The sequence below is a fragment of the Cryptomeria japonica genome, chromosome 2 (assembly GCF_030272615.1).
Source record: "Cryptomeria japonica chromosome 2, Sugi_1.0, whole genome shotgun sequence".
Classification (NCBI taxonomy): domain Eukaryota; kingdom Viridiplantae; phylum Streptophyta; class Pinopsida; order Cupressales; family Cupressaceae; genus Cryptomeria; species Cryptomeria japonica.
In genome coordinates, this window is record NC_081406.1 from 632351926 (window position 1) to 632370086 (window position 18161).

The 18161-nt window shown below is 32.8% G+C and overlaps 1 protein-coding gene across 1 annotated transcript; it reads left to right on the forward strand.

The window, feature by feature from the left end:
* Nucleotides 1-1528: 1528 nt before the first annotated feature.
* LOC131040166 (AAA-ATPase At4g30250-like) lies at nt 1529-14987 on the forward strand. Its single transcript, XM_059215705.1, has 3 exons — nt 1529-2943; nt 13730-14473; nt 14531-14987. Exons 1-3 carry the CDS (start codon nt 1529-1531, stop codon nt 14985-14987), a joined length of 2616 nt encoding a protein of 871 aa, XP_059071688.1.
* Nucleotides 14988-18161: the final 3174 nt, after the last annotated feature.

The window sequence follows — 18161 nt, forward strand, 5'->3', positions numbered from 1 at the left end:
AAGTAATGGTTTATATGATAATGGTTGAATAAATGTTTTAAAATAAAGAATCTAAATAATGTGTAAATAATATGGTATATGCAAGGAAAAGTTTTATAAATGTAAAAGAGATGTAATATGTAACAATAATGAAAATTATTAAAAAGTGAGAATGGAAAATAAGTCATGTAAAAAAGAACAAATATGGAATTATGAAAATATAATAAAGATGGTGCGATCAAAAAGATGAAGTAAGACAAGTATATGTATGTAAGTGAAGATTGATGGGAATGAAAAGAAATGCATAACAATAGTGGCTCAACCAAGAGTTCACTTATGCACTAAATAGGAAACATGGATATTTTTTTGTCAATGTGAATAAAGTCATTACAATATACTAGCAATCGCATTGTGGTGCACAATGGGTATGGATAGAGAGGAAAGCATGTCTAGGGATATGGAGAGAGGAAGGTAGAGGTAGAGATAAACATAGAGGGAGAAGCAGAGAGGGGACTCAAATATCGATAGATAGTGATATAGAAAGATATAGAGGGATAGGGAAAGATATTGAGAGATAGGGAGATAGAGGGATGGGGAGATAGAGGCAGATGAAGTATTGTATTAAAAAAAATAGAGGGGAGTGAGAAAGAGAAAGGAGGAAATATGGAGGGAGAGATGGAGTGAATATGAGAGATATATAATATAACATAGATGGAGAGGGGGAGTGAGAGATAAGGAGATAGAAATATAGGGGGTAAGAGTAAGAGAGAAAGGAGGTGATAGAGACATGTTATATATATATATATATATATATATAGAGAGAGAGAGAGAGAGAGAGAGAGAGAGAGAGAGAGAGAGAGAGAGATGTAACTTGGAAAAGATAAAATGGGTGAGAGAGAGAGAATGGGAGAGGAGGAGATGGAGAGAAAGATAGAGATAAATGAAGTGATATATATATATATATATAGAGAGAGAGAGAGAGAGGGAGTGTGCCCTAATGGATGTAATGATGATGTGATGAAGAAGAAAATCATGGAACAACTAATTTTGTCCAATGCCTTGATCCTATTAAAAATGTAAAAAACAACCAATCAAATGAAATGAGGAAATAACTAATACATATATGAAAGTGAAGGAAATTCTTCAAGAGCACAGTCTTACTATAAATCCAAATTATTCTCAGCCTTTCTAGATCCTCCTCTCTATGCCACTCTATATTTTTTATGTTATTTTTCTTGAAGAGGACAAAAATGGGAATGACCACCTTTGTTATCTAGAATTTCAAAAAAACCACCTGTGCAGTGAGGATGCATTCAATAGTCTTGCATCGTTCTCGTGCAGTTTTGTACCATTGATCTGCATAAGAATAATTGTAATCATTAAAGACGTAATTTCCAAGATCCCTCGGCGGCACCGAATTTTAACGAATAAATTGTCCTTGTGGAGTAGGGTTTATACTCATAGATGATCTTCTTATCCTTGAAGCGATCGCCGCCTGGTAATCCTTGTTGCAGAGATGGAATCAGACAAGACGATGTTGTGGTCGATGATGGGTTTCATGTCCCTGCAATCCAACACCCTACCCAGCTTTCTTCACCAAATTTACAAGCTATGGAAGAAGTATCGAGACAATTCAAGTGCATACTCCAACATAGAAATCCCTGAATTCGAAGACTCCCACTTCCGCTGTTCCAATGAAATATACCGTTCTGTGGGTGTCTATCTTAGCAAGCTCGATGCCACAGCAAACGCCCCCACAGTCTCCATCACGCGCCCCAATCGAAACACAATACCTGTGTTTAACCTGCCCTCTCAACACACGGTCACTGACGAATTCCAGGGAGCCCAAGTGTGGTGGACGCACCTTGCCAACACTAACACCAACAGCGATGAAAAGAAAGAGCCAAGAGTAATAATGGGCAGAAGAACCGAAGGTTCCGAAAGAAAGTATGTCTTGAAAATTTCCAACAAAGACAAACCGAGGATTCTATCATCCTACATCGAACACATCTCAGGATTTGCAGACGACCTGCAGAGGCGCAGCGAGGACAGAAAGCTCTTCAGCAATATCGAGACCCGTGGAAGATGGAGCTCCGTGGCGTTCAAACATCCCTCTACTTTCCAAACTCTCGCACTCGTACCTTCCCTTAAAGAGAAGATTAAGCAGGACCTCGACTGTTTTCTGCAAAGCAGAGACTTTTACCGCAGGACGGGGCGCGCATGGAAACGAGGTTATCTTCTGTACGGTCCTCCTGGTACTGGTAAGTCGAGCCTCATCGCCGCCATTGCCAATTACATGAACTACGATGTTTATGATCTGGAGCTCACCATGGTGTCGGATAATTCTGCTCTCCGTCAGCTTCTGCTCGCAACTTCAAGCAAATCTGTTATCGTCATCGAGGACATTGACTGTGCTGCCGATTTACCCACCAAAGAAATGGGTAGATTTGTTGATTTACCCAGCGGTGTTGTGTGCAGGGGACCCTCTGAGTCTCGCAAGGATGAGTTTAAAGACACTCGACGAGGTAGTTCTACCATTACTCTTTCTGGTTTGCTTAATTTTGCTGATGGGCTTTGGTCCAGTTGCGGTCAAGAGAGGATCATGATTTTTACGACCAATCACAGGGAGAGACTCGACCCTGCGCTGCTCAGAAGTGGTCGAATGGATATGCATATACATCTGTCTTACTGTGAATTTGAGGCCTTTAAACAGTTGGTTTTTAATTACTTGGGTATGGGGGATCACTTGCTGTTTGCGTCTGTAGAAGAGAAGATGAAATCTGGAGGACGCCTGACTCCTGCAGACATTTGTGAAATTCTTATTCAGAATAAATCTGATCCTGAGTCCGCCATTAGCGCTGTTATTGATGCTCTGAATGCAGGAATTTGCAGTGAAAGTGAGAACGTAACCGAGTCCCCTGAAGATGAAGAAGAATCGTCATTGTCAATGACTAATCCAAGTGAGCCTTAAAGAGATCTAAGTACGAGTTTAAGGAAATCAGGTTTAGATTAATATAGTTTAATGGAGGAACGCTGCATATGCAAGTAATTTTAGAGAACAAAAACATCCTAGCTTCATTTCAGTATATAATGAAGCATGACATCTCACTTTCTTGTAGAATGTATATTGTTCCATGTTATAGTGAAAGATCATGCAATAAGAGACAAACATTGGCCATCGATGTTGCTTTTGTATGTTCTGGTTATCTTAGACTGGTGGTATTGCTATTTCTGGTTGCTTAAATTTATGTAATTTTTTAATCATTAATTTAATATAAAAAATATTGACTTTCAATATGACGTGGCAAACATTAATGTGAGTGAAATGACCATTTACCAAGTATTATCATATAAGATCTATATAATATAGAATATAGTATTGTGTAAGATAAAGAACATGCAAACAACGCATAAAAGGTATTCATTTAGGAAATTTATTGTAAGATGTCATTTTAGAAGCACAAAATAATAAACAATAATATGTGAGCGAGTAAAATTATTTTATTTAGTAATGGTAAAATATATTAGATAAGATTGTAGTGTGTAAGATAAATGATATATAATGAGATGTAAAAATTATTAATTTTTTTCAAGTAGTTTGGTTTGTATGATAATGGATAAATAAATGCTTCCAAATAATAAAGTCAAATAATCTTGTGTGCAATTGTAGTAAGTGTTATAATTGTAAAAGAGATATTTATAAGTATGCATGAATGATGAAGATTTATGAAAAGATATTTGATGATAAAAAACGAGTCATGTAAAATGAAATGAAGATGACATTATAAGAACATGATAAACAAGGTGTAATAAAAAAAGGTCAAGCAAGCTAAGTACAAATAAGTGAAGATTTATGAGGATGAAAATAGAACTCCCTTTAATTTTCTTGTTTCTTCCGCAAGTGATTGATTAATTTTAGTTTCATTTAGTCATTAATTTTTTATTTTTCATTTAATGATTTATTGAATGATCATTGATCTTGCTTTATTTTTTTATTTCAGGGGGCATCGTTTTCATGAAGTCCATTAATGCCTTCGCCCATTGCAAGAATGCCACCTACCTATGTGAGCAGATAGAGGAGGTGATTGATGAGGTCGGTGAGGAGAATGTGGTACAAGTGGTGACCGATAATGCAACAAATTATGTTGCTGCAGGTAAATTTCTAATTACAAACTAATTTTGTTTGCAAATTAATTACTATTTTGTAACTTCGTTAATTACAATGCAACAAATTATGTTGTTGCAGGTAGACTATTGATGGAGAGGCACCCATCTATAGTTTGGACTCCATGTGCCCCCCATTGCATTGACCTCATGTTGGAGGATATTGGAAAACTCCCATGGGTCAAGAGATGTATTGAGAGGGCGAGAAATGTGTGCAAATTTGTATATAATCATTCATGGGTGTTGGCTCTTATGAGACAATACACAAAGCATAAGGAGTTAGCTCGTCCAAGAATCACAAGATTTTCAACAAACTTCATCACATTGCAGTCCATGCTTCGTTGTAAGTCGACCTTGAGACATATGATTGTTGGTGAGGAGTGGTCTTCCTCATCTTATGTTGTCATGCCTATAGGGAAAGATATGTCAGACTGCATTTTTTATGAGTGAGACTTTTGGATCCCTTGTAATTAGATAGTGAAGGTAAATTCTTTATAGATTCTATAATTTAACTTTTGTTTTATAACTTATTCATCATATACTCTTATTTGCTCATTTTTCTAAATTACACAATATTTTCAATTTTGTAATTTGTTAAGCTCTTGGTGGTTCTATTGCGAGTTGCGGATGGAGAAAAGCCCACAATGGGCTACATATATGAGGCCATGGATAGGGCGAAGGAGGGCATCAAATCCGTCTATGGAGGAGATGAAAGCAAGTATGGTCCCATTAGGGAGATCATTGATAGGAGATGGCATCATCAGCTTCATAGGCCCATCTATGCAACAACCTATTAGTTGAATCTGACATTCCATTTTAGCCCTACTTCAAGGCTGATGTGGAGGTCCTTAATGGGCAATACTCAATCATGGAGAAGATGGCACTTGCTAGTTCTACTTAAACAAATCTTATTTGAGAGCTACAGTTGTTCGCAAATGCACAAGGGGAGACCTTCTCTCATCCTATCGCTAAAGAAAGTAGGACAACTATGATGCCAGGTAAAAAGAAATTGTAAGGCTTAATTTTAGTTTTATTGTATATTGTTAAATGAGTTTATGAGTGACATTGATTTTATTTATTTTTCTCATTTCAAACTTAGATAATTGGTGGATCTTTTTTGCCCAATGACACCAAATCTTCAAAAGTTGGTCATTCGCATCTTGAGCCAACCATGTAGTGCATCTGGTTGTGAGCGCAATCGGAGTATGTTTGAGCACATACACTCCAAGAGGCGCAATAGATTATCCATGGAGAAGAATGATCTCGTCTTTGTTCACTACAACCTCCGCCTGAGAATGAGAAAGAATACATTAGCTGACATCTTTCCTATCATTCTAGATGAGGTTGATCTCGATGCAGTGTGGGCCATTGAGATAGATCCTACGACTGTCTTTCGGGATGATGACACTGATTGGATCGACCAGGTAGATATAGAGGCTGAGGGTGTAGCCATGGCAGAGGAGGAGCAGAGAGCATGAGTAGAGACAAGAGATTCAGAAGTAGATAGTGACACAGATATTCCTGATGTTAGTGAGCCTGACATAGTGTCGCGGGGAGCGGCTATAGTTGTCGAATCATTCAGGACCTACCTTAGACGCCTTCGCGAGGGGCTGAGGCCAGAGGTTGCACGCTTCTTTGAGCCATATGCTTTTAGTTGTATTTACCTTTGGTATTTGTATGAAACATTTGATGATCATCATATGATGACATGGATTTTTTATTCCATGAGTTTTGCAATATTGTATATATTTGACGATATTTATATATCTATGTTTGTTATTTCCTTCAGCTACAATTTGCATTTATGCTTATGTGACTGATGTATACATGTGTATGTAATCAAATGGGTCGAGTTTGATGATGTTATTGTGTCTTTAAGGTGTATTCAATAAAGGGTGCATGAAACAATTTTTAAATGTTTAAAAATCTCTAAATTTCTTGAGTTTTTCACTTTTTCGAGTCCAGTCGAGTTTGACTCCCAGTCCCGAGTCCGAGTCCGAGTCCGAGTCCCATTTATTTAGGTGAGATAGAGAAACAAAGATGAGGAAGGAGAAACAAGGAGTGTGCCCTAATGAAATATAATGATGATGTGATGAAGAAAAAGAAGATTGTAGAACAACTAATTTTCTCCATTGCCTTAATCCTATTAAGAATGTAAAATACACCCAATCAAATAAAATGAGGAGATAACTAATACATATATGAAAGTAAAGGAAATTCTTCAAGAAGCCCAGTCTTACTATCTAAATTATTCTCGGCCTTTCTAGATACTCCTCTATATGGGCAATGGCTATGCAGCGGACAAAACAGCCCGCTCATGCCATGCCTTCCCCTTTCCATGCCCCCATGCCATACGACCCCCGTCCCTTCAAACGGTCCAATCTGTCAGAACCTCCGCCCCCAAAATTCGTACTGTCCAATCAAATGTGCGGGCTACTCCATGCCTTGAGGTTTTTTTTTATTTGTTCATTTTTATATGAAGTTTTTTATCCGTTTATATTATTATTATTATTATTATTATTTTTAAAATGAATTTTTAAATGTGTATATAATGTATTATTTAATATTTTTTCATAAATATGATATAAAATTAAATATGCATAATTAAAAAATATAAAAAATATGTGTAATTTAGTTAAGTATTTTTAACTAACTTAGTTATTTAATTTCTTTTATTTTTAGTTTTACTAAATTTTTTGATATTTTTTAACTTAAATATGTGTAACTTAGTTACTTAAATATTTGTAACTAAGTAACAAAGTAAATTTAATTTAAAAATAAAAGTAAAAAAGTTGAAATTAAGCAAAATTTTGTGTAACTAATATAAAAATTTAACACATATATTAAAAAAATTATTAATATAACTTAAAAATAAAAGTAAAATATAGTAAAAAAGAAGCTTTAAAAAATATAAAAAATATGTGTAACTTAGTTAAATATTTTTAACTAACTTAGTTACTTAGTTCCTTTTTAGTTTTAGTAAATTTTTTGATATTTTGATATTTATATGTGTAACTTAGTTACTTAAATATTTTTAACTAAGTAACTTAATTACTTTTATTTTTACGTTTAGTTATAGATTATGGATGTTAAAATTTTACATTACTTACACATATTTTATTTTTATTTTTAAGTTATATTAATATTTATTTTTAATATATAAGTTAAATTTGTATATTAGTTACACATATTTTGACTTAATTACACATATTTTTACTTTTATTTTTAAATGAAAAAATATCAAAAATATGTGTAAGTTAATATTTTATCTTAAATATTTTTAGCTAAATAACTTAGTTACTTTTATTTTTACTTTTAGTAAATTTTTTTGATATTTTTTAACTTAAATATGTTTAACTTAATTACTTTACTATAATATTTTTAACTAAGAAACTTAGTTAATTACTTTTATTTTTAGTATTAGTAAATTTGATAATATTTTTTAACTTAAATATGGATAACTTAGTTAAAAATATTTCAGTTAAAAATAAACTATTATTTACCTATTTATATGTATGTACAAAATTAAAAAATAATATTATTAAAATTTCTATATAATACATATATCTTAAAATCATCAATTACATATTATATATATTATAATATGATTTTTATTAAAATAAATAGAAATAAAAAATTAAAAAACATATAACTTATTATTAAAAATCTAAATATGTAATCAACTATTAATTTATTATATTACTAATTGGAACTTTTAAATATATATATATAATAAATTAAAAACATATTAAAATAAGTGGAGGCTGCAGGACAACACAAATTTTAGGGGCAGAGCGTCATGGCATGGGGGCATGGAGAAGGGAAGGCATGGCATGGGCGGGCCGTTTTGGCCCCTGCGTAGCCATTGCCATATCGGTCTTGATGAGCATTAAAATTTTATTTTTATTATTAACCTTTAATGTTTTAAGTTATATTGTTTTAAGTTTTACTCGTTTAACTTTTTTTTAAATTTTATTTTTATTGTTTATGTTTTAATGTTTTATTTATTTTTTCTTTTTATTGTTTTATTTTTATTAAATTATTATTTTAACTAGCCTAGATATCTTAATACATCTATCTAAAATACATCGAGAGATATCAGTCTCGAGGCGCCTATTTTAAATTGTTGTTGAAAATATTTAGGCGCCTCAAGACTGATATCTCTCGGCGTATTTTAGATAGATGTATTAAGATATCTAGGCTAGTAGCATCCGCAACGCAACATGTAAAGTATTAATTTATCACCTTTTGTTTTAAATAAAGCATATTTATCCTTTACAAATCATGATGCCTATCCTATTCAATGGAGTGTACAATAGGAATTCATATTAAATGCAACATTTCATCTTTAAAAACACAAATTTAATCCCAGTTTTAATAGAAGAGTTCAATTCAACAATGTATACATTACATAAAAATATTATGTTTCCAAAGATTTGAGTCTTTCTTCCTCTGCTTTCCTTTTGGTGAGTTGCTTTCCTGTCTTCATTTTTTCATAACGATCATATGAAAATGGTGGTGAGATTCTAATTCCATCCAAGGCCTTAACACGTGATATAGCAACAAATGTTAATCCTGACCTTTCTCTTGGTCCTATGTCAATTGTTGCCTTTGAAAGAGTCAATCCTTGTGATTTATGGATTGTTAGTGCCCAAGCCAATCGTAGTGGAAATTGACGTGTACGGCCCCTTTGTATTGGTGAAATAGGAATCAAATTAGGAGATGCATCTTCAAAAGGAAGTCCAGAATAATTGTCAAATTCAACCATAACATATGTTGGTGGATCTGGTGGGGCACATCCAGGTTTGTATATGATATTTCGGATATATCCTAAAGCTCCATTCACAAGACCCGCTTCTATCCATAAATTAGATGTTAACATGACCCTTGCATCCTTAGAAATTAATAATTCAACATCTAACTCATCATTTTGACCTCCTGCTGGATTAGTACTACCTTCTTTACTTGCAATGCTTCGGGCTATTGGTCTTCTTAATGCATATAACTTTTTTCTATTATGGTTATGCACATTGTCATTTGTTGCAAATAGATGAATATTATTATCAAATTCCTCCTTAATTGTTGGATGTAATGAAGCATCTGTTCTTGTCATCAATAATTTCCAATCATCTATAGTTGGATGTGCATCTCTAATATTTGTGAGTAATTGGCGAAACCTTTGTTGGTCTTCAGTTTCTCCATCTTGTCTAAACACCTTATCCAAAGTAACAACTATCTTAAACTCTTGCCATAATAATTTTGCACGCACATTACTATCATAAGGTGGTTTGTCACTAACAGGAGGTAGTTGTCCCAAATCTCCTACCAAAATGATTGATCTTCCACCAAAACTCATGTTTGATTTTTCAGGAAAAGCTTGACGTAGTCTTGAATCAATATTTTGTAACAAATTTTGTCCAATAAAACTCATTTCGTCAATCAATATATATTTAATATGTTGAATTTCTTCTTGGAGACTTGTGAGTCTTGTGCCTTCTAATTCAGCAAAATCTGCAATAGGTATTCGTAGAGTTGAATGAATTGTTGATGCACCAATGTTAAATGTTGCAACTCCAGTTGGTGCTAGTAATAATAAGGGAGAAAATTGTGATCCTGATGCATCATTAAGAGTTTGACGAATTGCATGAATCAGATATGATTTACCTGTTCCAGCTGTTCCTTGAATTATCATGTATAGTGGCATGGCATTGTCAACTTGATTATAATGTGAGATAATAATATCAAGTGCTTTTTTTTGCTTAGCACCTAAAGTTCCATATGATATACTTGACATCATATCATCAGGTATTAATAAGCCATTCTCTTTCATAGTGTTGATAAAATTTATTGCTATATTTGTGTAATCATCTCCTTGATATTCTGCACTCCATGGATTTTGTTTATCAATATCTCTTCTTCCCAACATATCTATTTCTGTTACATCCATAACTTGTCCACGATGTAGTCTTGATATGATCTCCCACTCATGTTCGATTGTATTTTGATTATTTGGTAAATCATCATCATCTTCAGAATCATTATGATCTTCAGTTTCATTTGTTATAATCCTTCGTTCCAAATGCCATGGATTATAGTTGAGTGACTCCCAATTTGATATAACTATGTTATCATCAAGTCCAATATCTCTTTGGATATTACGAAATGGCTTGTACAACAATAACTCTGACCAACAAAAATCAACCCATTTTTCTGATTGACGTGTAGGTACGGTGGTAAATCTTGGAAACACCCTCACAATAGCTGCTATAGTCCTTGCTTCCCATTTGTTATCTCTTTTTCTCTTGGAATTATAAGTCCATGATCTAGCTACATCTATAAGTGTGACACTTTCCATTGCATATGGTCTATCCATGTATCCTTCAATGAAATGTTTTAGGTGACGTTCATCATCATTTTCTTCATTTGTTATTACTGGCTTGAACACCTCTCTTGAAACATTTAAAGTAACAAAAACTCTACTACTTTCTACCAATGGTAACTCTAGTAACATATGACATGTTTCTTGTGCTCCAATGTCCCTCTCAATGAGTGTTTCTGTTAGAAGTCTCCTATATGCCCTTGATGCCGCTTCATCAGGATTTTCTATATTTGCAAGTCGCATTAACATTTGATGATAACTTTCTGAACTCTTTTCTGCTTTTGCCGCATACTTTGCAATATAATTCATTACAGCATGTCTTGAAAGAACCAGTTGCCAATCTACATTTGCTCTCCATAACTGAAGTATGTTACGATTATGCGTGTTTACTCTATCATCATTCCTTGCAGGTTCATACACTTTATCTCCTGTGGCTGGGTCTTCAAATAATTTTGATCCATCTAGGTGTAATGGCCATGGTGCATAGCTCTTTGTATTCTTCTTCTTAATATATATCCATCATCCTGAGATGTTTGTGCATGATGTTTCATCATTTTATCTGCATGTTGTCTCATTTCCTCTTCAATCTCTGTCACTGTCATTTCTGCCCTACGTTTAGCACTTCTTTGTCTATCATTTTGGTTTCGATGGTTCCTTTCTTCTTGTCTTTGTAGATCATTCATTTGTTCACGTCGTTGACTCATATAATTTCAAGCATATTCTCTCTTTTTTTTCTCTTTGTTGCTCTTCAGTTGAATGAATTCTTACTTCCTCTCTTTTTGCATTAGCCATTTGTTCACGTCGTTGTCTCATATAATTTCGAGCATATTCTCTTCGATGCTCTTTTCTTTGCTCTTCATTTTCAAAACTTGTCCTTGGACGACGAGGCATCCTACAAATTTAATTATAAATTATTACATATTTAAAAATATCCTTATTAATAATTTATACTACCTATTTTAAATATGTACATATCAAGTTAATATCAATTTAATTAATATATATATATATATATATATATATATATAATTAAATATAAAACTAAAAAAGAATATAATATAAATAAAATTTATTTAAAAACTAAAAAAAATATTAACTTAATTATACAACTTAGGTTCATATCAACTTAATTATATACAAAATATATGAGAAATATTAACTTAATCATATTATTTAATTATATAAATTAATTTAATATCAACTTAATATATAAACTACTATAAATGATATAGAATTAAAAAATATTTACTTTTACTAAAAAGATAATAAAAAATATCATTATCCATTATATATATAATACCCATTTTACATTACAGGTAAAATAAAGTAAAAAGGACTTACTTTTTTTAGAGTATTTATTTGCACCACCTTGCACTATATTCTGGGTAAATTTATTCCCACTATTTGCACTATTCGCAGTTGCTGGTAAATTTATTTGAAGTATTCGCACTATTCGCACTTGCTGGTGATAATTTTTTTTGTATTTATTCATAGTAATATGTTTTTAATTCTACAATTCATCGGTATTTATATTAGTTTGAAACGTTATGACTATTTAGTTATCGGTTCAAAAAATATAATATTTATTAATTATTAAATAATACTTGTCGGCTTTCAATTTATTAAAGTTAACATTTTTTTTTAACACGATCACGCCATCTCACTCCACCCCGTGGCCACTGTAGGTTACGCCTCTCAGCGTAATAATATGTTATATATTTAAGTTTTTTATTTTTATTTATTTTAATACAATTGTATTATAATATGTCAAAATATTATATACAAATTTAACTTATATATTAAAAATAAATATTAATATAACTTAAAAATAAAAATAAAATATGTGTAAGTAATGTAAAATTTTAACATCCATAATCTATAACTAAACGTAAAAATAAAAGTAATTAAGTTACTTAGTTAAAAATATTTAAGTAACTAAGTTACACATAAATATCAAAATATCAAAAAATTTACTAAAACTAAAAATAAAAGGAACTAAGTAACTAGGTTAGTTAAAAATATTTAACTAAGTTACACATATTTTTTATATTTTTTAAAGCTTCTTTTTAACTATATTTTACTTTTATTTTTAAGTTATATTAATAATTTTTTTAATATATGTGTTAAATTTTTATATAAGTTACACAAAATTTTGCTTAATTACAACTTTTTTACTTTTATTTTTAAATTAAATTTACTTTGTTACTTAGTTACAAATATTTAAGTAACTAAGTTACACATATTTAAGTTAAAAAATATCAAAAAATTTACTAAAACTAAAAATAAAAGAAATTAAATAACTAAGTTAGTTAAAAATACTTAACTAAATTACACATATTTTTTATATTTTTTAATTATGCATATTTAATTTTATATCATATTTATGAAAAAATATTAAATAATACATTATATACACATTTAAAAATTCATATTAAAAATAATAATAATAATAATAATAATATAAACGGATAAAAAACTTCATATAAAAATGAACAAATAAAAAAAAAACCTCAAGACATGGAGTAGCCCGCACATTTGATTGGACAGTACGAATTTTGGGGGCGGAGGTTCTGACAGATTAGACCGTTTGAAGGGACGGGGGTCGTATGGCATGGGGGCATGGAAAGGGGAAGGCATGGCATGAGCGGGCCGTTTTGTCCGCTGCATAGCCATTGCCCTCTATATGCCACTCTAAATATTTTATGTTATTTTTCTTGAAGAGGACAAAAATGGGAATGACCACCTTTGTTATCTAGAATTTAACAAAAAACACCTGTGCGGTGAGGATGCATTTAATAGTCTTGCATCGTTCTCGTGCAGTTTTGTACCATTGATCTGCATAAGAATAATTGTAATCATTAAAGACGTAATTTCCAAGATCCCTCGGCGGCACCGAATTTTAACGAATAAATTGTCCTTGTGGAGTAGGGTTTATACTCATAGATGATCTTCTTATCCTTGAAGCGATCGCCGCCTGGTAATCCTTGTTGCAGAGATGGAATCAGACAAGACGATGTTGTGGTCGATGATGGGTTTCATGTCCCTGCAATCCAACACCCTACCCAGCTTTCTTCACCAAATTTACAAGCTATGGAAGAAGTATCGAGACAATTCAAGTGCATACTCCAACATAGAAATCCCTGAATTCGAAGACTCCCACTTCCGCTGTTACAATGAAATATACCGTTCTGTGGGTGTCTATGTTAGCAAGCTCGATGCCACAGCAAACGCCCCTACAGTCTCCATCACGCGCCCCAATCGAAACACAAAGCCTGTGTTTAACCTGCCCTCTCAACACACGGTCACTGACGAATTCCAGGGAGCCCAAGTGTGGTGGACGCACCTTGCCAACACTAACACCAACAGCGATGAAAAGAAAGAGCCAAGAGTAATAATGGGCAGAAGAACCGAAGGTTCCGAAAGAAAGTATGTCTTGAAAATTTCCAACAAAGACAAACCGAGGAGTCTATCATCCTACATCGAACACATCTCAGGATTTGCAGACGACCTGCAGAGGCGCAGCGAGGAAAGAAAGCTCTTCAGCAATATCGAGACCCGTGGAAGATGGAGCTCCGTGGCGTTCAAACATCCCTCCACTTTCCAAACTCTCGCACTCGTACCTTCCCTTAAAGAGAAGATTAAGCAGGACCTCGACTGTTTTCTGCAAAGCAGAGACTTTTACCGCAGGACGGGGCGCGCATGGAAACGAGGTTATCTTCTGTACGGTCCTCCTGGTACTGGTAAGTCGAGCCTCATCGCCGCCATTGCCAATTACATGAACTACGATGTTTATGATCTGGAGCTCACCATGGTGTCGGATAATTCTGCTCTCCGTCAGCTTCTGCTCGCAACTTCAAGCAAATCTGTTATCGTCATCGAGGACATTGACTGTGCTGCCGATTTACCTACCAAAGAAAGGGGTAGATTTGTTGATTTACCCAGCGGTGTTGTGTGCAGGGGACCCTCTGAGTCTCGCAAGGATGAGTTTAAAGACACTCGACGAGGTAGTTCTACCATTACTCTTTCTGGTTTGCTTAATTTTGCAGATGGGCTTTGGTCCAGTTGCGGTGAAGAGAGGATCATGATTTTTACGACCAATCACAGGGAGAGACTCGACCCTGCGCTGCTCAGAAGTGGTCGAATGGACATGCATATACATCTGTCTTACTGTGAATTTGAGGCCTTTAAACAGTTAGTTTTTAATTACTTGGGTTTGGGGGATCACTTGCTGTTTGCGTCTGTAGAAGAGAAGATGAAATCTGGAGGACGCCTGACTCCTGCAGACATTTGTGAAATTCTTATTCAGAATAAATCTGATCCTGAGTCTGCCATTAGGGCTGTTATTGATGCTCTCCATGCAGGAATTTGCAGTGGAAGTGAGAATGTGAACGACGCTCCTGAAGATGAAAATGAAGAGGAATCGTCATTGTTAATGACTAATCCAAGTGGGCGTAAAGAGATCTAAGTATGAGTTTAAGGAATTCAGGTTCGTTTGGGTTTAGATTAATATAGTTTAATGGAAGAACGTTTCATATGCAAGTAATTTCAGAAAACAAAAACATCCAAGATCCATTTCAGTATACAATGAAGCATGACATCTCAGTTTCTTGGTAAGTGTTGGTGTTTATAAGTTGTAAATCTTTGGGTAATTATGAGATTGTGACCCAGTTGGCATTAAATCACGTAAAATCAAGAATGAAATAGAGATAAAGCAACTTTTTCAAAAGTGCATAATATGAATAGGAATTTGATTTGAGGGGCAGAATGTATACTATACCATGTTATAGTGAAAGATCATGCAATAAGAGACAAACATTGGCCACCAATGTTGTTTTTGTATGTTCACTCCTGTATTAGTGTTTCTGGTTGTCTAAATTTATGTAATTTTTCTTTTCATTGATTCAATAAAATAATTGGTTTCAAGTGTGACCTTTCAAATATTAATGTGAGTAAAATGACCATTTACTAAATATGATATTATTGTATGAAATCAATATAAAACATAGTATTGTGTAAGATAAGATCTTGCAAACAATGTAAGTGATGTATAAAAGGTATTCATTTAGGAAATAACATTTGAGGTAGTATAATTATTTTATTTAGTAATGGTAAAATATATTAGATAAAATTAAAGTGTGTAAGATAAATGATATATAATGAGATGTAGAAATTTTAATTTTTTTTCAAGTAGTTTGGTTTGTATGATAATGGATAAATAAATGCTTTCAAATAAGAAAGTCAAATAATGTGATGTGTGTAATTGCAGTAAGTGTTATAAATGTAAAAGAGACATCAATAAGTATGCATTAAGGATAATGAAGGTTTATGAAAACGTAATCGATGATAAAAAAATGATTTCTCTAAAACAAAATGAAGATGACATTATAAGAACACAATAAATAAGGTGTAATAAAAAAAGTCAATCAAGCTAAGTACAAATAAGTGAAGATTGATGAGGATGAAAATAAATACATACAAATAGAGGTTTGATCAAAAATTAAGTTATGGACTAAAAGGAAAACAACGATATGTTATTTGTCAACATGAATTAAGTCATAACAATATATATATTCTAGGTAAAGACAACTACTACCACTTCATTTATGTGAGAGAACTACAATATATATAATTTTAACTAAACACAATTATTGCTATGCCATACATATAGAAAAAATAAATTTATTATAATTTCATCTATACCAAAACTAATTTTCACTAATATCAATGGATATATTAAAGTAGGGGTTTATAAAATTGTCTCTCTTTAAAAATATTGTCCATAAAGTTTGTTGATTTGATAGAATGTTTATTTACTCTTGTGTGACATCTTTAGCTTGCAAATTCCTTTCCATTAAACCAAAACCTTCTCAATGACATGATTGGAAAGTTACTACAATTAGTTTCAAAAGATGGTCACCTCCTCATCTGTCAGTAGAAAGTTTATGTAGACACTTGTATGGTCTACCCAATAATTCTCCTTTACAAGAGATGTGAAAAATGGGTGGATTGTTGAAGAAAAGGGAAGTGCGCGACCTTATATGCCACTTTCACCATGTATTGTATTGCTTAATATGGTCATAATTTTTTACCCGACTTATGATTTGTAATGGAGTGGTTGTTATTTTGGAAGTAAGATGCAAATCTATTGTTAACTAGTCGAGCATCATGGGGATCGTCAAATTGTTGGTTTGCTATGAAACTGAACAAGATAGAGGCGATTGTTGCTAATGATAGGATGTTGTTTCTTTTTGGATAGGGTCAACTGGGATTTGATAGTATTATTTCTCTTGGTTTAGTACTATGGTATTGATGTGGGTGTTTTGACTTTGATTTGGTTGTAGAAAAGTTTGATCATCCATTGGATAATAATTTTGATGTTCAACCTGTAATATGGATGCAATTTTTTTAAGCTTGATGTAGCCTTTATCAATTATCTCTTGATTGTAGATCTTCAACTTCAAGTGTTGATAAGTATGATGTTTTTGGATGTAATGAGGCTTATGGATTGAGGATCTCATGGGTGGCATGAAAGGGATGGATCAACTCTATTTATCTTTTTTTGTGGGTTGATTTGTAGGAATGGCTAGGTCGAGGGTTTCAGATGATCTCATTATGCTCACACTTGTACGGGGTGTGGCACTATTCGTTAGACTAATGTTTTGATTCCTTGCAAGTAGCCCTTAGATAACATCCTTCATAACTATAGTTGAACTGATTGAATTGGTTTGCCTTTGACACACAATATATTTTGCAAGAAAATTGGATTAACAAAAAAACCTAATCAAGATGAGAGACAATAACTCAAATGAGATAAAAATGAAGCTTACATATAATTTCTCTCAATATGATTATAATCATTCAATTCAATAATACAAAAAAGATATATTAAAACAACAAAGCATACTAAAAACAATAAATATATCATGCAACATCCAAAATTTAATGTTCAATCATTGTCTACCAAGAATTCAACTTCATACATTGACAACAAATATTATTCTACAATACAAACTTAGATTTCCTTCGTTATGGGCCTTACCATTGTTCCAACAAGCATATGATCTCTCTCAAATATTGAGACTTTATTATCTTTAAAAAAAATTATATGATTATAGTTGGTAAACTTACATTAGTATAAACAACCATTAGATTAAGATCATCTAAAAACATGGTCATCAATAGGTAATGAATGTTTTTTTGTTTTCTAGTGTTTGACACCAAAATATTACAACAAAATAAGTTTTCAAAAGGAGGTTACTAGACAAATATAACAAGAGATAATCTACATGGACTTTATCTTTTTTTGATGAAACGTTGAAGAAAGTAGCAATGCCACTTTACCAAATGTTTGCAGACCATAATATCTATGTTGAACTATACCACTAGAGTTTTAAGATCATGAACAACTCTGACCAAGAATGAAAAAGATATGTAGGAGTGAGTGAATTTGATGAGGGAAACCTACGACAAAGTGTACAAGTCTTCTCCTACTCATTGCTAGTGCTCTTGCTTTTATACCATTCATGTTAATTGTGGCCTTTTATTTATTCCTTCCTATTTATTTCTTAGTCGATTAATTGGGAAATGGGGTCTTAGCCTAGGAACATAAACTAAGATCTTAATTCCCAAATCACCATCA

Bases quoted from the DNA above. Each gene is read 5' to 3' on its own strand.
- LOC131040166 (XM_059215705.1), top strand. From the start codon at position 1,529: ATGGGTTTCATGTCCCTGCAATCCAACACCCTACCCAGCTTTCTTCAC. The intron at 2,944-13,729 runs GCCTTAAAGAGA...TGTCTATGTTAG, and splicing joins TCAATGACTAATCCAAGTGA to CAAGCTCGATGCCACAGCAA. The intron at 14,474-14,530 runs GTGCAGGGGACC...TCGACGAGGTAG, and splicing joins GATTTACCCAGCGGTGTTGT to TTCTACCATTACTCTTTCTG.